At 44.2% G+C, this 21,043-nt stretch overlaps 1 protein-coding gene across 3 annotated transcripts in view; it reads right to left on the reverse strand.

Moving 5' to 3' along the window:
* Dixdc1 (DIX domain containing 1) overlaps window positions 1–21,043 on the reverse strand; it is a 103,376-nt gene that overhangs the window by 37,807 nt on the left and 44,526 nt on the right. For 2 of the 3 annotated variants that reach the window (XM_045144925.1, XM_045144924.1), the window contains exons 2-5: window positions 16,189–16,318; window positions 8,845–8,970; window positions 6,751–6,982; window positions 3,554–3,661 (exon numbers count right to left, since the gene is read on the reverse strand). In XM_045144925.1, the coding sequence (XP_045000860.1) occupies window positions 3,554–3,661; window positions 6,751–6,982; window positions 8,845–8,920 (416 nt within the window). In that variant the 5' untranslated portion in view covers window positions 8,921–8,970; window positions 16,189–16,318. Of the gene's footprint in view, window positions 1–768; window positions 1,231–3,553; window positions 3,662–6,750; window positions 6,983–8,844; window positions 8,971–16,188; window positions 16,319–21,043 lie in introns of those variants that run through there. The other variant, XM_045144926.1, reaches the window with a different exon arrangement.

Consider the following 21,043-nt stretch of genomic DNA (forward strand, 5'->3'; position numbering starts at 1 on the left):
GATGATTGGGCTTCTGTGTGAGAAGGAAAAAACTCAGTAGCAGAGGCCAGTAAGTTAAAAAGGAGATATAAAGGGAAGAGAAAGGAAGGGAGGAGGGTACTCAATAGGTTGGTATTATATATATGTAAGTAGAATGATTGAGAAGGGGAGGGGATATGATGGAGAATGGAAATTCGAAGGGGAAAGTGGTGGGGGGAGGGTATTACCATGGGATTTTTTTTAATCATGGAAAATGTTAATAAAAAGTTGAGAAAAAAAGAAATGCTATTCATAAATATTAAAGTGCTATTTTTCCTTAAGGAAAAAAAAGTTCTATTTGATAAACAATCCCTTACTTGCCACCATAATGTTTTCTGAGGTCAAAGAATGAGTAATTACAAATCAGGTCCCACCCGCACATTTATTTATCCCCAACAGGTCTAATATTTTCTCCAGTATTAATTTATTAGACAAGTAATCCCCCAGCAAACATGCTTCCAAATTAGATCAAAGCAATTTTTAATGGGTAATAGACAAAAAAGGAAGAGTCCTGTCCCCTCCGCACCATCACCCCCTCTCCGCCAAGAGAAATAGGATAAATTCCTTAGAGCCAGCTCCAAACGCCTAAAACCACCGTATTTTACAGTGGCAATGCCAGGTTAGCAGCCTGTCTTCCCCATGCAACGACCCTGCTAATCCAGGCTTAGTCCCTGGCCCACAACGTCATCCAGTATTGACCCTGCGCCCCTCCATGTCCCCACCTCTAGAGGCAAAGTGGCTTCAGCTCACCATTTGACTTGTGTCCCTCCCATGGTCCCCTCTGGCTCCGGCTTCAGCAAGCCTGCTTCACTGCGTGAAGTGGGAGGCTGGGAGTCACATCGTTCCCAAATTCGGGCATGTCCCCCGCGCTGGGGGCTGGAAGAACGACTCCAGGGACAAGTCAACCAAACGAACGATGCGCCCCGATCGCAGGAGAAAGTGAGAAGGGCAGAGGTAGGTGTCCCGGCCCCTGAGACCAGGATGCTCCCCGGGGTAAAGCGCGCTGTCCCGGCAGCTCAGACCCAGCCGCAGCCCGGCCTCGGCGGAAGCCTTCTCCCATCGCAGGAGGCTGGTCCCAGACAGCTGCATCCTGGTTCCCACGGCGGCCCAGCTCCGGGCATCCCCTCCAGCGGAGGCATCTCAACCCATCTCCCGCGGGAAGAGAGGCTCCCGAAGGAAGGCTCCTGCTGCGCGCCGGGGGATCCCACTCCGCCCCTCCCCGGGCCCTCCCTTTGCGCCCCCTCCCTACGCTGCCCTGATTTGTCACTCGCGGCCGGGCTGCGACCCACGCCGGCGTCCACTCTGGGCAGAGGAAGGGGTGTGCGCCAAGGCCGGGGAGGGGTCTGGGCCGTGTGGGGGCGGCTGGGAGCCCCAGGATGAGCGGGGGAGGAGCGGCAGAATCACGCGGCGGCTCTGGTGGTCCTGGTGCCGAGACGCGCAGCACCGGGAACGTTGCCTGCTCCCCTCGGCCCCTCCCTCCGTGGACGCGCGGGGTCCAGGCAGGTCGAGCGCTGGGAGCTCAGCCCGGCTCCCCGAGGTGGGGGGAGGCTGGCCGGGTGGAGACGAGCTTGCTCGTCCCAGGAAGCTGGCAGCAAGCATCTCCTTTCACCTTCCCCTCGGGCTCTTCGTTCCGTGTGTTCCCCCAAGCCTCTTCCCCAACTAAGGACAATTCTGCTTGGACACTGTGACTAACGGTTGGCCCGAGGTTTACCAAGCAACAGGCTGGCAGAGCTTCATCAGGACACCCCTGGAGCTGCAGCAGCAGAAGGCAATGAGACACTCCAGGGGCTTTTTCCTATTTCCTGAGCCACTCCCCATTCAGAGCCGCAGCATCTGCCTTTTCCGAGGTTACAGGCCCATTAGGCGGGCTCCTGGGATGATGGGTGAAAGGGGATAGTTGTGAGAAGCCTTCTCCTTCCCAGGGGGCTCAATGATGACTACAGTGCTGACTGAGCAACCCGAAGAGCAGAAGAAAACGGCAAAATCGGGAGGGAGAGGAAAACAAAAAGGGAAACGCAAACTCTTCTATGGCCCATCTCGGAGCACACTGCCTCTATTAGCCCAAAACAGCCTGGTTTCTAGTGACTTCCTCATTCCCACTCTCCCAGCTCCAGCACCAGTCTGGAGTATTGAAGCAGATGCTTTTAGGAGACCCTAGATCTCTAACTCAGGCAGGCACTTATGCGGCTTAGGAGTTTAGGAGAAGGAACGCCCTGCAGACTCGCAGGAAGCAATGGACCTCATCATACAACAGAGCATCTTTTGATCCGGTTCAAACGATAGGTGGTCCAAGCAGCATTCAAAGAAGCAACTGCAGTGTCATGAAAAGTGCAAGGACTGCTCAGTGCATTTCGGTTTTGGCGCTGGTGAAGATATCTTCCCATTGGATAGAAGTGATGTTTACACAGCATTATTAAGGTACTAAATAACACTGAATTGAATACTCTAAATGTGTAATGGTTAATTTTATGCTATATGTATCTTGGAAATAGAAAGTACACCTATAAATATAAAAACTTTGAAGCTGACCAAGGTTAAGATGCTGAAAACAGTTCCACTAGACCTCAATAAATTAGGAAATGGTCTGTCAAGATAGGATGGAATTATATGAGGAGAGGAAACAGGAGGAAGAAAACAAAGACAGAAAATACATATGAACCAATTAACTTCAAACACAACAGACTATACTGTGTCGGAGTAGGAGAGACAAAATTATCAGAGCATAAATTAAATATGATTCAGCAACAAATCAAATTAGCAAAGAAGCTAATTTGATCTGGGGATGGGTTTATAGGAGTATAATTTACACAAGCCAGGAAAGTAACCTTTTTCTGCCACTATACTTGGCATTGGTTAGGCTTTTATTAGAGCAGAGTGTCCTGTTCTGGTCTCTGCACTTGGCTATAAAAGAAGTAGGCAGTCTCCCAGCTAGAGTCACAAACATCCAAAGCCCACTCAAATGCATACTAATGTGCCCCAATTCCCAGCACTATAAATGAACATGGAAACGTTAATGCGTCAGGCAATGCTACACAATTTCCTCACTTGCCATGAGCTGTATACAGCATTTTCAAGCTGTAGCTTGAAAGCTACTCTCAGATTCTGGGAATCTGAGAAGGACCTGGCTGTCATAAACACTGGCAGCTGATACACAAATGTCAGAATCACTGGGCTAGGCTCTTACAGATCCCAGCCATGCCCCCATGTGGTCACACCTAAGCACTGTCACCCAAGTTCTACAGGAAATTCACTAGCACCCTACCTCATCCTCCAGTGAACTAAAACCCACAAGCAGTGCTGAAAGCTATCCTTTACGGCTAAATATAAACTGAGAAAAGCAAGAGGGGTTAGGCATCTTTTTTTATCAGTCTTGGGATTGAACATGCTAGGTAAGCTTTCTACTACTGAGCTACACCCCCGCCCCACTGCACGTGTGCCATATTGTTTGTTGTCATGCTATTTGAAGCTTAGGAATCCCCAGGAATTCAGCTTGCTGCCAAGCCTGTCGGGGTAAAGAATATGAGTCTACAATTACCTGGAGCAGCTGGACTCAGACGGGGACCTTTGCTGCCCTTCATACTGCTGCACCAGTGCCCGCACGCTCCAGTATGGATTCTCAATCTCCTCATCCATGCTGCTGTTCCTAAAGTCAGAGGCAAAGGTCCGGGTGTTAGTCCTGTAGTTCAGGTCAGCTCTGCACACGATGATAGATATCCTGCCACTGACTGTGCACGACAGGTAAAAGATGAAAAAAGCAACCAGGCATGGAAGCACACACCTGTAATTCTAGTACTCAGGAGGTAGAGGCAGGAGGACTGTGAGTTTCAGGTCAACCTGGGCTACATAGCGAGATCATATATAAACATATGACTATATCTACACACAGTCTCTTACATACATGCACAAATTTAAAGATGAGTAAAGCAAAACTCCCTTTCAAAGACATTTAAACCTTGTGGCAAAGCCAGACAAAATCAGGTAATTTCACCAGACACCCTGAGGTTGTGCTTTTCCTCAGCAGATACCTAACCCCAGAAGCACTTCCTCTGTGGCTCTCCAGGACAGCCGGGCCAGGAAGGATGCAGAGGGTCTAGAACACTACTTCTACAAATTTCCCAGAGAAGAAGCACACTGTGTCAATGACAAATATTTAAGTTTTAGGCACCAGAGAAAACCTTATATAAGTTGCTCTTTACATTTTGCTGGGTGTTAAATCGACATCTGACAGAGAATGCTTAGACAGACTTGGTGACATAGGCCTGTAATCGGAGCTACTCAGAAAGCTAAATCAGGAGGATCACAAGTCCAAGGCCTGCCTGGACTACAGTGAGTCCTGAGCAACTTAATGAGACCCTGTTTCAAAACAAAAAGTAAGGGCTGGAGAGATGGCTCAGCAGTTAAGGCACTTGCTTGCAAAGTCTAAAGCCCCAAGTTCAATTCCCTAGTACCCACATAAAGCCAGATACAGAGCGACACATGCATCTGGATTTTGTTAGTAGTAATACGAGGCCCTAGCACGCTCCCTCCCCCCAGGTCCTGGCACACCCTTCCCCATTTCAAATGAATAAGTAAAAACATTTAATTAAAAAAAGGGAGCCTCTAATGGAATTTCAAAGGGGAAAGTGGGGGGTGGGGGAGGGAGGGAATTACCATGGGATTTTTTTTTTATAATCATGGAAAATGCTAATAAAAATTAAAAAAAAAAAGGGGAGCCTCAAAAAATGGCCTGGATATCCATGGCCTCACAGTGCCTGATACTACCTGCATAAGACCATCATAAGAGGAGGAAAAGATCAAGACATCAAAAGTAAAAGAGAGACTGATTGAGATGGGGAGAGAGTATGATGGAGAGTGGAGTTTCAAAGGGGTAAGTGGGGGAAGGGATGGTATCACCATGGGGTATTTTTTATAATCATGGAAGTTGTTAATAAAAAAATTAAAAAATTTAAAAAAATAAAAGAGAGACTGATTGAGAAGGGGAGGGAATATGGTAGAGAGTGGAGTTGCAAAGGGGAAAGTGGGGGGAGGGAGGGAATTATCATGAGTTATTGTCTACAATTATGAAAGTTGTCAATAAAATATAAATAAAAAGACAAAGCTATATTAAAACAAAAACCAAAAAAGGGGGAGCCTGGCTGGGCATTGTGGCACACATCTTTAATCCCAGCATTCAGGAGGTTGAGGTAGGAGCACTGCCATGAGTTTGAGGCCACCCTGAGACTACATAGTGAATTCATGAGCTACAGTGAGACCCTACCTCCAAAAACAAGTAAATAAAAGGGAGCCTGGAGTAGTGGCACACACCTTTAATCCCAGCACTCAGGAGGCATAAATAGGAGGATCACTGTGAGTTTGAGGGCAGCCCAAGACTATATAGTGAATTCTATAGGTCAGCCTGAACTACAGTGAGATCCTACCTTGAAAAACACTGTATGTTTTTTTTTTCAACAACAACAACAAAATGTTAAAAAGATCGCTGGAGAAATAGCCTAGTGGTTAAGGTGCTTGCCTGTAAAGTCTAACAACTCAGGTTCGTTTCCCCAGTACTCAGGTAAAGCCAGATGCACAAAGAGGTGCTTGCCTAGCATGCCTAAAGCTTTAAATCACTACCAAGTACCATTAAAAAAAGCTGTGGCTGAAGAGATTAGCAGTTAAGAACCTTGCCTGCAAAGCCTAAGGACCCAGGTTCAATCCCCAGGAACCACATAAGCCAGATGCACAAGGTGGTGCATGTATCTGGAATTCGCCTGCAGTGGCTAGAGGCCATGGCACACCCATTCTTTCTTTCTCTCTTTCATAAATATATAGACAGCCAAATTTAGCTGGGCATGTTGGCACATACCTTTAATCCCAGCACTTGGGAGGTAGAGGTAGGAGGATCACCATGACTTCTAGGTCACTCTGAGACAACATATGAATTCCAGGTCAGCCTGGGCTAGAGTGAGACCCTACCTCAAAAATAAGAATAACAGAAACAAAAACAAACAACAACAACAACAAAACCCCGCTAAACTTTCCTAATCAGAAGTGCCCTCCCAAACCTGTACTCTGTCCTGTTTTCTGAAGTATGAGGCAGTATGATTGATATTTTCATCTACTGTACTATATCATCTAAAAGAAAAAAGTACAGAAAAGAGGAACAGTTCTCATCTGCAGATTTATAAAAAAAATTATGCTGGGCTGGAGAGATGGCTTAGCGGTTAAGCGCTTGCCTGTGAAGCCTAAGGACCCCGGTTTGAGGCTTGGTTCCCCAGGTCCCACGTTAGCCAGATGCACAAGGGAGCGCACACGTCTGGAGTTCGTTTGCAGAGGCTGGAAGCCCTGGCGCGCCCATTCTCTCTCTCCCCCCCATCTGTCTTTCTCTCTGTGTCTGTTGCTCTCAAATAAATAAATAAAAATTTAAAAAATAAAAAATAAAAAAAATTAGGCATGTGTATGTGTACAAGCACATATGTGTCCATGTGTGTAGAGGTCAAAGGACAACCTTGGGTATCATCTTCAAGAATCATTTTCTTTTTTTTGAGAAACAGTCTTTCATTAGCCTAGAGTTCACCAAATTAGGCTATGGTGACTAGCACTAGGGATCCACCTGTCTCTATCTCTCAAACACCATCATGCCTGGAATTTCTATGTAGGTTCTGGGGACTGAATGCAGGTCCTCACACTTTCAAGGCAAGCACTTTACCCACTGAGCTATTACCTCAGCCCTAAGTCTCAGATTTCTACTCTTACCTCTGTCGGTATCGGAAGACATCCCGTCCAGACCGTGACACGTCATGGCACACGTCTGCCAGTGCAGCAGCTGCTCCTTGGGCCACAGCAGTAGCACAGTGTGGCTGGTGACTCTGTACAGGGGCTCTGGAGTCCCGCCCCTGGCTCACTGTCCTGCTAGAGCCAGGTTTGAAATGAGCTGCCAAGGCAAGGACCAGTCTCATGATGGACTTCAGGTTTCCTTCCACGATATCTGAAGAGCAAAACAGACCATGAAGTCCTGAGAGAGGCAAAGGATTGGACTGATGCATTTAATATGTACTGGCAATATATACAAGCAAGTGAGGCAGGCAAAGCTCTGTTCTCATAAGCCAGGTCCAACAAGGGACACATACAATTTAAAAGCAATTACAATAAAGTGTAAGTATGATGGGATAAGTGAAAAAAGTTCAGCATAGGCAGAGTGCCCAGGTCCAGTGGGAGAAAGGAAGAGTCAGGCAGAGGAAAGAATCAGAGGCTGGGTCATATGTGACAATAAGCCATAGGGTTTTATCCAAAGGCCTACAGATGCAGAGTAGTAGCATAATCACATGTACTCTTAGTTAATTCTTGCTGCCATACAGGACTAATTAGGAAACTGTTGAGCTTCTCCAGATAAAAGACAATGATGCCCTGAATGGCAGCATTCCCTCAAAATAGCCCACTTTACTGGGCCAGATCCCCAAGCCTACTCCACATGGGGACTAGATCAAAGATATCATAGCATTCTAAATCCTGCCCTAGAAAAAAAAAAAAAAGAGGAAAGTAGGCAACATACACACACACACACACACACACACAGAGAGAGAGAGAGAGAGAGAGAGAGAGAGAGAGAGAGAGAGAGGGAGGAGAGAGAAAGAAAGAACACAAAAGATTGGTGAAAGTTAATGTAAAGAAGTGGGTAAAATCCCATTTGTTTGACTTTATAGCCTTTCAAATGTACAGAAACAGGAAAAGCATTATTTGATCCCTCCTACCTGGTACTCTCAGTGGTCAGTGTTTGCTCACCCGAATAACCTGAACACAGAGAAGACCAATAATCTAACATGAAAGGGTTGAGCTCCCTTCCACCCCCATTACCATCAAATCCAAGAGCAACAGACCCAGAAGCTGATGCTGAACTACATAAGGGCCTGATCTAGTTAGTTCCAAAAAGGATGGGATGGGGGGAGGGGGAGCCCATGCTTTCCAAGGACACTGACTTTGCTCCTTTCTTGCAGCCTGGGCAACCCCACCTGGGTCATTCCACTACAGAAAACTATATGCAGAGGCTGCATAACCCCTTTCACCCTGCCTGGAAAGTTTTTATAGACAAAAGTACCATAAAATATTTTCCTTCCAAGCTGGGTGTGGCAGTATACATTTGTAATGCCATCACTCAAGAGATAAGGGGCAGGAGGATCACCCTTGGTTCCAAGCCAGCCAAGGCTACATACATAGTGATAACCTCTCTCAAGAAAAAAAAAAAAAATCTTTTTGCTTCTAGAAAATTTGATGGCAAAAGAGCATAGGTTATGATAGTTTGAAATAGTTCTTGGTCATAAAACCCATGGAACTTGAAAAATGTAATCTGTCTTCATCTTTGAAAGTTTAAATGAGACATTTTAAAATTAATACCCAAATTTTGTCATTTATTCATTTACCATTAATTTCCCCACACACAGTCAAGCAAACTTTTATCTATTTTAAATTTTTTTATTTTTTTGGTTTTTCAAGGTAGAGTCTCACTCTAGCCCAGGCTGACCTGGAATTCACTATGAAGTCTCAGGGTGGCCTTGAACGCACAGTGATCCTCCTACCTCTGCCTCCCGAGTGCTGGGATTAAAGGCATGCGCCACCACGCCTGGCTTTTTTTAAATGAACAGAGAAATTCATCTCTATTCAGGTTTCCAAAGCACTCTGTAGCAATAGGACAAAGAGGATACTTGTCTTTATGGGAATTGGTACAAGGCTAGTGCCCTGGTACACCTCCAGTCTCCTCAGAACCCTCGGATACATGGCCAAAGCTATTTCTGAGACTGCTGAGCACCAGCAAACTGAGTGTATTCACTTCTCAGGCTGGGAAGAGGCACTAACCTTTAGCCGAAGTCTGGTGCATCCGGATCTTTTTGGAAGCCACAAACTGTAGCACTTTCTCCACATTACTCTTCATCTCTTGTTGATTACTAGGACTTAATTGTACTCCACTTAGCTTTTCTCCTGCTATTGAGAGAAAAAGAGAAGAAAAAAAAAACATGAGGACATAGGGAAGAAAATTATCCAAATTTCACAGCAGACACAAGAGAAGGGAAGGACATGAAAACTAAAGTTATCCATGAATATACAAAGGAGTTAAGTTCTGATATTTAAGGTCTCATTGGGGAAGAGGAAAATGAAAACATTTTGAATGACCTTCAATCTTCCAATTCTAAATCCACAAGCCGGTGAAGTTACTGCATGTATGTTTGTTCAACAGTTATTCACTGAGCACCCCATGTGCCTGACCTTATTCTGGACACCACAGAGAACAGTAAGGAAGGTAAACAAAGTCTTTCCCTCACAGTTTATTTACATCTATAGGGATGGCAGATAACAATATAATTTCAGGTAATGATAAATGCAATGAGAAGAAATAATGAGTGGTCATGGCCTCTCCAATAATATATCTGTACAGCATATGAATAAGAGATATTCAGGTTTGAGGAGGAAGCATCCGAGACTGAGGAACCACAGGGAGAAACCTCAAGGTGGGAATGAGCTCCATCTTCCTGAGGAGCAACAAAGTCAGTGTGGCTGGTTGGACATGCTCACACATACCTGTATCCTAGCACTTGGGAAAGAAGGCAGATCAAGAGTTCAAGATCACCCTCATCTACATAGTAAGGCCAGCCTCGGCTACAAGAAACCCTATCTCAAAAACAGAAATTAGAATCAGGGTGTGGTGACACTTGCCTCTAATCCTAGCACTTATGAGGCAAAGGTAGGAGGATCACCATGAGTTCAAGGCCATCCTGAGACTACTGAGTGAATTGCAGTTCAGCCTAGGCTAGAGCAAGACCCTATCTCAACCCCCCCCCCAACAAAAGCCAGGCATGGTGGCGCACGCTTTTACTCCCAGCACTAGGGAGGCAGAGGTAGGAGGATTGCCATGAATTCAAGGCCACCCTGAGACTCCATAGTGAATTCCAGGTCAGCCTGGGTTAGAGTGAGGCCCTACTTCAAAAAACCAAACAAAAAAGAAAGAAAGAAAAGAAAGTAGGGGCTGAAGAGATGGCTCAGCAGTTAAGGCACTTTCCAACAAAGCCTAAGGACCTGGGTTCAATTCCTCAGTACCCACATAAAGCCTGATGCACAAGGTGGTGTATACATCTGGATGGAGTTCATTTGCAGTGGCTACAGGCCTTGGTGTACACATTCACACTTAAAGAGGTCCTTTATACTAAGGGTAATTATCTCACTTTTGCTTAAATAACTAAGTAAAATAATTAAAAAATAGATATTAAGCTGGGCATGATGGTGCATGCCTTTAATCCCAGCACTTGGGAGGGATAGGTAGGAGGATCGCCGTGAGTTCAAGGCCACTCTGAGACTACATAGTGAATTCCAGGTGGACCAGAGTGAGACCCTACCTCATAAAACAAAACAAAACAAAAATACACACACACACACACACACACACACACATTAAAGGGCTGGAGAGATGGCCCAGTGGTAAAGACACTTGCCTGAAAAGCCTAAAGACCCAAGTTTGATTCCCTAGTAGCCACATAAAGACAGATGCACAAAGTGGCACATGAGTCCAGAGTTCCCTTGCAGTGGCTAGAGTCCCTGGCATGCGCTCTCTCTCTCTCTCTCTCTCTCTCTCTCTCTCTCTCTAACCCCCAGGGCAGGGTGGCACACTCCTTTAATCCTAGCACACCCACAGACAGAGGAAGGAGGATTGTTGTGAGTTCATGGCCAACCTGAGACTACATAGTGAATTCCAGGTCATCCTGGACTAGAGTGAGACCCTCTCTCAAAAACAAAACAAAACAAACAAACAAATAAACAAAAAGGGCTGGAGAGATGGCTCATTGGTTAACGTGCTTGACTGCTAACCCAATGACTTGGGTCAATTTCCCAGTATCCCTGTAAAGCCAGATGCACAAAGTGGCACATGCATCTAGAGTTCATTTGCAGTGGCTAGAGGTCCTGGTGTGTCCGTTCTCTCTCCATTTTTTTTGAGGCAGTCTCTTGTTGATCCTGGAACAATTCTCAATCTTTGATTCCCCTATAGGAACTAGGCTTACAGACACACTTGGCCTCACCCCACTGTTTATGTGGGTTCAACTGTTTCTCAAGCCTTCATGCTTGCACAGGAAGTGCTCTTAACAGCTGAGCCATCTCTTCAGCCCCAAGAGCCTGAATTTTATACTAAGGGTAATGAGAAGTCAGTGGAGAATCTCAGACCAAGGGACTTTGGTTTGTGTTCTTCCAGGTGACTGGATGTGGACAGAGGTTATATGGGGAAGAAGCAGGGTGTGTATGCAAGGAGTATGCAGGATGCATGAAGGAAATAAAATGAGAATGATTTATAAATGCTCTGCTTTGGGAGCTGGGGGCATGATAATGTGATATGCTTCTTGTGAAATCACCTGCAGGGGAGCAGGGAAAGGGATTGGGAGAGGGAAGGAAATAACAGTTCTCACTAGCTGTATATGAGACAATCAAGTAGTAATGCTGAGCAGGAAGTTACGGTGAATTCATGTCTAGAATTCAAGGAAAAGTTGAAGGCTAAACACAAAAATTTTGGAAGAGGCCTTGAGGATTTTTTTTTTTTTTTTGGCTTTTTGAGGTAGGGTCTCACTCTAGCCCAGGCTGACCTGGAATTCACTATGCAGTCTCAGGGTAGCCTCGAACTCACAGCAATCCTCCTACCTCTGCCTCCCGAGTGCTGGGATTAAAGGTGTGTGCCACCAAACCCGGCTTACCTTGAGGATTTTTGTATGCACTTCTACATGCAAAGCTACAATATAAAATACTGTTTAGGGCTGGGGTATGGTTCAGTAATAGGGTACTGGTGAAGTATGTTCATGGCCAAGTTCAATTCCCAGCACTCCAGGGATGGAGAGATGGCTTAGCAGTTAAAGCATTTGCCTGCCAAGCCTAAGAACTCATATTCTAATCTCCAGGTCCCACAGCCAGACACCCAGTGACACAAATATGTAATGTCGCACAGGCACCACAGGGGGCACAAGTGTCTGGACTTCATTCACAGTGGCTGAAGGCCCTGGCACGCCCATTCTCTCTGTCTCTCTGCCTCTTTATATCTCAAAATAAATAACAAAATAAGATAAAACTAACCAAAAGAATTATGTGACCTGGTGAAATTGTTTGGCCTAGTGGAATAAATAAAATAGTGGTAAAAGTTAAGCATACTTCATCTAAAATTATGAAATCATAGCTGGAGAGATAGCTTAGCAGTTAAGCCATGTGTCTGCCAAGCCTAAGAACTCATGTCCCGATCTCCAGATCCCACATAGCCAGATACACAGACACAAGTGTGCAATGCTGCACAGGCACCACAAGGGGCGCACATGTCTGGAGTTCGTTTGCAGTGAATAAAGGCCCTGGGGTGCCCATTCTCTCTCGCTCTCTCTGCCTCTTTCTCTCCATCTCAAAATAAAGAATAAACTAAAACTAACCAAAAGAATTATGTGACTTGGTGAAATTATTTGGCCTTGTAAAGTAAGTAAAATAGTAGTGGAGGTTGAGCATACCTCATCTAAAAATATGAAAACAGGGCTGGAGAGGTGGCCTTAGCAGTTAAAGCACTTGCCTGCAAAGCCAAAGGACCTAGGTTCAATTCCCCAGGACCCATGTAAGCCAGATGTACAAGGTGGCACATGCGTCTGGAGTTCGTTTGCAGTGGTTGGAAGCCCTGGAGTGCCCATTCTATCTCTCTTCCTTTCTCTCCCTCTCTCTTCCTCTCTCTCTCTCTTTCATACACATAAATAAATAAAAATAAAAATATTTTAAAAAACAGTATGAAATCACAAGTGTGCCAAAATCTAATACATTTTGAGCATCATACTAGTATTCATAGAGCAAATGCTCATAGATCCTTACTGCAGAGCCTGCTTGCCTCTCACTCAGAAACTATAGCTCTTTTTCTTTCCTTTCTCTTCTTTGGATGCCAGCTGAAATCCTAAGCATGCTTTCCTTGACACTTTGGGGCTTTTCTAATTGTTTCTCAATAAATCTCCTTCGCCTTAAAAAATTTCCAATTTGGGAATGTTTCAGACTTTGGTTTTTCAGATTAGTAATGCTTACTTGCAAGTGGTAACCTCTATTCAAATATTCAAAATGAAAAATATATCTGAAACATTTCTGACCCTAAGCATTAAGTATTTTGTTTTTATAAATCCTTCCCTTTAAGTTTGTTTCCTGAAGACAGGAATAATATTACTATTTCCTGAGTGTGTGATGACAGTCATGGTTACTATTACCATTGTTATAATAATTACAAATGAATATGCTGATGAATTCATGAACTGTCCCAAGGTATCCTGGATAGGCTGCCTGTTACAAACCTGCTTCTTCCATATCACCATATGCCCTATATCACTCCAGGACTCCAAGCAAGATCAGCTAATACAACAATAAATGTTTGAGAACCTATTTTGTACACTTGATTAGAGGTTGTATAAACAAAAAAATAATTAGTGTATAAGCTCTTGAAGAGTTCACTCTAGAGTTGGGTGTGCTAGCTCCCAGCACTCAGGAGGCTGATCTAGGATGATCACCATGAGATAGAAGCCAGCCTGGGCTACAGAGTAACTTCTAGGTCACTTTTGGCTAAAGTAGACCTTGCCTTAAAAAACTAACTATTGGGGCTGGAGAGATGGCTTAGTGGTTAAGTGCTTGCCTATGAAGCCTGAGGACCCTGGTTCAAAGCTCGATTCCCCAGCACCCATGTTAGCCAGATGTACAAGGGGGCACATGCATCTGGAGTTCGTTTGCAGTGGCTGGAAGCCCTGGCGAGCCCATTCTCTCTCTCTCTCTGCCTCTTTCTCTCTCTGTGACTCTCAAATAAATAAGGAAAAAAAAAATTAAAAAAAAAAAACACAACTAACCATTAGCCGGGCATGGTGGTGCATGCCTTTAATCCCAGCATTCGGGAGGCAGAGGTAGGAGGATCACCATGAGTTCAAGGCCATCTTGAGACTCCATAGTGAATTCCAGGTTAGCCTGGGCTAGAGTGAGACCCTACCATGAAACACCAAAAAAAAAAAAAAAAAAATAAATAAATAAATAAATAAATAAATAAATAAAATTAGAGAATCTTCTCTTTTCAGATGGCAGTGACCTTGGGATGACTCAGAAGGCATCATGGTGCTGGGAAGAAGTGACAGGAGTGCTCAGCACTGCAATATCTCTATCACACCTCCATGGCTCAGGGTCTATTGCAGAAGAGGTGGCAGAAAGAATGTAAAAGCCAAAGGAAGGGTAGGACTCCTTACAATGTGCTACTCCAGACACAAATGGCCTGGATATCCATGACCTCACAGTGCCTGACACTACCTACATAAGACCACCATAATAGGAGGAAAAGATCATGACATCAAAATAAAAGAGAGACTGATTGAGAGGGGGAAGGGATAGGATGGAGAGTGGAGTTACAAAGGGGAAAGTGGGGGGAAGGAGGGCATTACCATGGAATATTTTTTTATAATCGTGGAAGTTGTTAATAAAAAAAATTTGAAAAAAAACCCCAATCACTGGGCTGGAGAGATGGCTTAGCGGTTAAGCGCTTGCCTGTGAAGCCTGTGGACCCCAGTTGGAGGCTCGATTCCCCAGGACCCACGTTAGCCAGATGCACAAGGGGGCGCACGCATCTGGAGTTCGGTTTGCAGTGGCTGGAGGCCCTGGCGCGCCCATTCTCTCTCTCTATCTGCCTCTTTCTCTCTCTGTCGCTCTCAAATAAGTAAAAGTTTAAAAAAAAACCCAATCATTGTGCAATGGTGGCACACAGCCTCTACAGGTAACAACAGTTCTCTGGACATGGGGCCCACTTAGTGGGAACAAACTCATACCTGGTACTGGAAACCAAGTCAGAATCCCATGGTCAGGAAATCCAGCTTTCAGAGAGAAACCCCTACTGCTCTCTGAAGAAGAATGAGTTTTCATACCCAAAATCTCTCAAATAACTTTGCATACCCACTTTATCCCAAGCTGCTCTACTCTTGGTTGGAGAATCTGTCTTATTTTGCAGATGGCAAAGAACACAAAGGAGAACCAAAATCTATCAATAAGACAAGTAGATAACCAAGTGCCCACCATGAGACATACCATCTCTACCACATCTGCCAAGGCCCAGGAGAAATTGCAGAGGAAGTGGTAACAGAAATACTGCTCTTATTGCTAGCCTGACAATCAGGTCTAGGGCAATAGTGACAGACACAGTGACCAATCAAAACCCATCAAAGCAGAAACCAGATGCTATAGAGAACTCAACACTACACCAGACTGCCAACAGGCCACCATCACTCAGGGAACATTGCAGAAGAGGGGCCAGAAAGATTTTAAGAGCCACAGAGAATGGGTAGGAATATTCTGGGGCAAGGTCACCTGGCTACCCCATAGAGACTGACTGAGGCCTTCATGACACCACAGTATATACTATAACCCCATGAGGAGGACCCCCAGGGTAATGGGAGCAGGGGCAAGGGGATAAAAGAGTATGATATCTCTCTCCCTCCCCCCTCTCTATCTAAATATATATATGCAGAAAAAATTTAAAAAAAACAAAAAGGCTCAGTCCCTACAGAAGATATAAGTACATAAACAAATAATTGCTACAACTAATTACCAGTCAATGAACAGAGATATGGACATAAGGTGGTGTTGTCATTTAGTAAGAAAAGTGGTAAGAATTCAAGAGGAAAAGCCTTTTAGGAAATATATGGTACTGAGCACATCATAAAGGGGTCCCTTTGCTGGTAATACACACTGTTTTTGTCTGGTTACTACTTTCATCTCTGGTCCTAGCTTAGACATCAGTTCTTCAGGCAGGCTCCCATATATACATTAATACTTCCAGCAGGTCTCAGTTTAGACATCAGTTCTTCTGGTCAGTTACCCCTCAGCCCCCAAGACTGGGAAAGGTGTGCCTCCGGTGTACTGCCTTCTGTTGTTACTCTAAACTGACTTCACTTTCCAGTCTTTACAACTAGATTGGGAACCTCAGAGAGCACAGAGTAGGCTCAAAATACTTCCAAATATAATAAATGTAATATATTGACCAATAAATAAATGAATTAAACTTGGGCAAGTACTTTTAGTCTTCCACTTCAATTGCTATATAGTGTACAAAAGAAGCCATCTACTTCCAAGGTAGAGCTTAAGGAGGATAAAAAAGGTCATATTCTGATCTTGCACCAGAGTCCAGGGCCAACTGACCAACAATCTCGATGAGATAGGCCAGGATCACCCCATCTCGAAGATCCTGTCGCAGGTCCTGCACAGGCTTCACAGACGGCCGCTTCTTCAGCTGGGCATTCACCCAGGCCACATAGGCCTGCAGCTGTTGCTGGAAAACAAAAGGTGGAAATAAGGTGGTGTGTCAACCCTATCCTCTATCATGTACCCTCTAAGGCAGCTGAGGTGTAGAGGGCAAACCACATGTACAAGGAGGTTTTAAGAAAAGGAAGGAGGGGCTGGAGAGATGGCTTAGCGGTTAAGCACTTGCCTGTGAAGCCTAAGGACCTCGACTGGAGGCTCAATTCCCCAGGACCCAGGTTAGCCAGATGCATAAGAGGGCGCACACATCTGGAGTTGTGTTTGCAGTGGCTAGAGGTCCTGGTGCACCCATTCTTTCTCTCTCTCTCTCTCTCTATCTGCCTCTTTCTCTGTCTGACACTTTCAAATAAATAAATAAATTTAAAAAAAAAAGAAAAGGAAGGAGGCACCATGGTTAGATACAGAGCATGTTCTGTAGTTATGCTAATATCCAGGGCTAACCTGGGTGGCATTATAGATGTAAGTAAGGAGATAAATATTTCAAGGACCGTGACTCCCACTTTCCTTGAGTTTTGCTCTGTTGACAGGGATAAAGACTGGACCTAGGACCCCATCCAGCTCATGGATACAGTCACTGCAACCCACCATGCTTTCCAGTCAAAATCTCTCATGCTCCCTATGCACAATGGACTGTGACACTCATACAAATTGATCTTGCAGAACCAGAAATGAACAATAATCTAAGCTCAGAGCTGCCTCTCTGGCAGCTGCTTTCTTAAGAGTGCGACTTAAAGCAAAATCACCTCACAGACAATGCAAGATTTACTCTCCTGAGCCCCTAATCCCAGGATTGCTACAGAGCTAGTTTTAATCTGTATTTTATATTGGCAAAGAGGATCTGGTTACTTAAAACCAACAAAAGAGAAGGAAAAAGAAAAGAGTATATTGAGCAGTTCTGCTGAATACTAAGAGGGACTTTCATTTACTTTACATAAGGTTAAGGCTTGTAATACCAGACACCCATCAAGCTTCTATGCTAGGACTCAGAACTAATGCATCCCAACCCCCAAACAACCTTACACATTCCATTTTGCCCATCAAACAGAACTTGTATTCTGATTATTGGGTCAAAAGATGAGCACTAATATCGACATAGCACATGAACATGTCATGCTCCAGGCAGTAGTTCTGTGTGGTTCTTACAGCAGCCCAAGACCCTGAATCTAAAAATTAAATTCCAGGGCTAGTTGTATTAAATTATAATTTGGTTTATTTCCAAATTCCAAGTATGTCCTTGTGACAGTTTGATTCAAGTGTTCCCCATACATAAACTTGGGTATTCTGAATGCTAGGTTCCCAGCTGATGGAGATTTGGGAATTAACACCTCATGGAGGTGGTGTATTGTTAGGGGCAGGCTTATGGGTGTTATAGCCAGCTTCCCCATGCCAGTGTTTGGCACACTCTCCTGTTGCTATTGCCTACCTTATACTTGCCAGGGGGTGATGTCCACCCTCTGCTCATGCCATCGATTTCCCTTGCCATCGTGGAGCTTCCCCTCGAGCCTGTAAGCTAAAATAAACCTGTTTTCCCCAGAAGCTGTTCTTGGTTGAGTGATTTCTACCAGCAATGCAAACCTGACTGCAATAGTCCCTAATAACAGGATTTTAATAATTACTCACTGGCTGCTTTCTTGAGCTTAAATTCAATCTTCATTAATTTCTCTGTTGATTCGTGGAAATAAAATCATTTGGAGACAGTACTAAGGCAATAATCCATCAGCTATTAACAAACTGTAGGAAATGCAATAATCAAGAGGAAGTGGGAAAAGGAGCCTAATATTGAATAGTTATCATGAAATCAATGTGATTTATGGTTGTTTTGTTTTGTTTTTGTGGTGACTGGGATTGAACCTGTGGCCTGACCTGGAACATACTAGGCAGGTGTTTGACTCCTCAGCTACATCCCCAGCCCGATTTCTAGTGTCTTATTCATGTATAATTAATAATGCATGTACCTGGCACAGGGTGTGGTATACAACTGATGCTTACTAAGTGGTCATTATTATCATCACCATCACTATCTAAACTGTATCTTCAAAAAGCACTACAGAGCTGGAAAGATGGCTCAGTGGTTAAAGATACTTGCTTGCAAATCTGCTGACCCAGGTTCAGTTCCCTAGTACCCACATAAAACAGATGCACATGGCTGGAAAGATGGCTTGATGGTTAAGGCACTTGCCTGTGAAGCCTAAACACACATGCTTGAATCTCCAGGTCCCACACAGTCAGATGCAGTGATGTAAGCGTGCAATATTGCACATGTACACAAGGGGGTGCATGTGTCTGGAGCTCATTCATAGCAGCTGAAAGGCCCTGGCATGCTCATTCTCTCTCTCTCTCTCTCTCAAAAATAAAAATAAAATAAAATAGAAACACCAGATGCACAACGTGGCTCATGTATCTGGAATTTGCAGTGCTCAGCATCCCTGGCATACTCATATTCATATTCCTTCTCTTCCCTCCCCCTTCTCTTTCTCTCTCGGCTTGCAATTAAATATATATAATTTGGGCTGAAGAGATGGATTAGCAGTTAAGGTGTTTGCCTGCAAAGCTAAAGGACTGCAGTTTGATTCCTCAGGACCCACGTAAGCTAGATGCACAAGGTGGTACATGCATCTGGAGTTCACTGCAGTGGCTAGAAGCCCTGGCGTGCCCATTCTCTCTCTCTCTCTCTCTAGCTCTCACTTTGCCTCTTTTCCTCTCTCAAAAAAATAAATAAACATTTAATATATATATAGGAGCTGGGCATGGTGGCACACGTCTTTAATCCCAGCACTTAGGAGGCAGAGGTAGGTGGATCAGTTGAGTTCAAGGCCACCCTGAGACTACATAGTGAATTCCAGGTCAGCCTGGGCTACTACTGAACCTATTATCTTTATTGTATGGATCAGGTTTAGAGAAGTTATAAAATTTCTCCAGTGCCATATATGGGTAGCTAGGAAATTGAACCTGGCCTGACAGGTTTTGCAAGCAAATGCCTTTAAATGCTAAACCACATCCCTAGCATTATTTTTTTTTAGCTTTTTTTGTGATAGAATCTCGTTCTGTAGTCCAGGATAGCCTAAAATTCAATACATAGCTTAGTCTGGCCTTAAACTCGCAATGATCCTCCTGCCTCAGTCGCTTAAGTGCTACAATTACAGGCATGAATCACCAAGCTGGCTGAACAGTTTTAAAACCTAGTAAATGTTGCCCACGTGTTTCCACAGGCCTCTTGCTATCCAACCAACTTCAGAATACAGATGGCTATTACACCTTTGGCCTAACAAGGGCCAGATACCCATCTCTAGGGACCAGAAGCTATGTGCAATGCTCTGTAGTCTGCTCCCATTGCACAACTTAAGTACTGCCCAAGGGAACCCAGTGCCTCTGCTTCTAGAGTGAACACTCTGGTCTAAAAAGAGAGAGCTAAAATCAGAAAAAATATTGAGCATAAGAGTAACTGATGAGATCTGAGTACTTGGCTTTTGGAGAAAAAAAATCTTTCTGATTAGGCATTGTGGTTCATATCTATAATCTCATGCTCTTAAGGAAGTGGAGGTAGGAGGAACAGGAACTTATAGTCATTCTTGGCTATATAGAGTGTTTGAGGCCAATGTGTACAACATGACTCTGTTACAAAAGCAAAGACAAATAACTGAATAAATAAAATCATCAAATTCTGTGTGTGTGTAGTACTGGGATTGAACCTAGGGCCTTGTGTGCTAGGCAACACTCCACAGCAGAATTCTATCCCCAACCAAACCAGTGTCTTAGTAATTTCCCTATGTCTGCAATCACCTTCAACCTACCCCTCATGCATTCCTACTTAAAATCTTTCATTGGTCTCCCACCATCCTCAGGATAAAATCCAATGTTCTTAGCTGCTATTTAAATCTGCCACACGGTACGCCTTGCCTGTTTTCTCACCTCACCTCACTCACTTCCCATAAATGATGCTTCAGTCCATCCAAACCACATGCACTTCTCCAAATTCACATGTGTATCACTGTAACTCCTACTTGCTGTTGCTTTTAAATCCTAACTTATGCACTGACTTTTCCAGATGGGCTTCCCTCGCCCTCCTTGAGGGCATGTCACCCAATCCATTTACCAATAATTTGAGGGCATAGCCTAAGTCATGCAGTGACAAAGTGCCTATGCCTTCAAGCAGCTCACAGAAAATAAGCGAAGAGAAGCTTGAAGGCTGGAAGAGGCAAGTGCTACAAGATGGTGCATACAGTGCTAAGTAAGAAAACATTGGCTCAACCCGAAGCCCAGTTTCCAATAGGTAAGAAGAAAAGGAGGTTGGTGAACCCAAAAGAGCTGAGATGTAACACATGCTCTCTGCAGGGAGTATCAAGAGTTCAAAATTATTTCATCCTTAGTATAACAGGTCCTCAACAAATACTTGTTTGAATCAGTGAATCATTTGTCACATTTTAGCAGATCTAAATGAAAGTTATTATAAAAGTTAATTATTCAGGAGCAGACAGAATAAGAATCCTTCATAAGGTTAAGATAATTTCTACTTAAGTACCTTAGCTTTCCTTTAGCTGTAAAATAGAAGTACAGTGTCTCTCATGCAAAACTGATTAGAGGTGCCTCGCTACTTTTCACACACCTTAATCACAGCTCTGGTCTTTCAACAAAAGAGGACTCTACCACATAAATGATCACTAACAGTTACCACTTTTTTGAACATTTATTCTCTCTCAAAAGCTATGCTATACCCTTTAAACACTTTGTCTCTAAT

This window comes from Jaculus jaculus, chromosome 3 (assembly GCF_020740685.1).
Source record: "Jaculus jaculus isolate mJacJac1 chromosome 3, mJacJac1.mat.Y.cur, whole genome shotgun sequence".
Classification (NCBI taxonomy): domain Eukaryota; kingdom Metazoa; phylum Chordata; class Mammalia; order Rodentia; family Dipodidae; genus Jaculus; species Jaculus jaculus.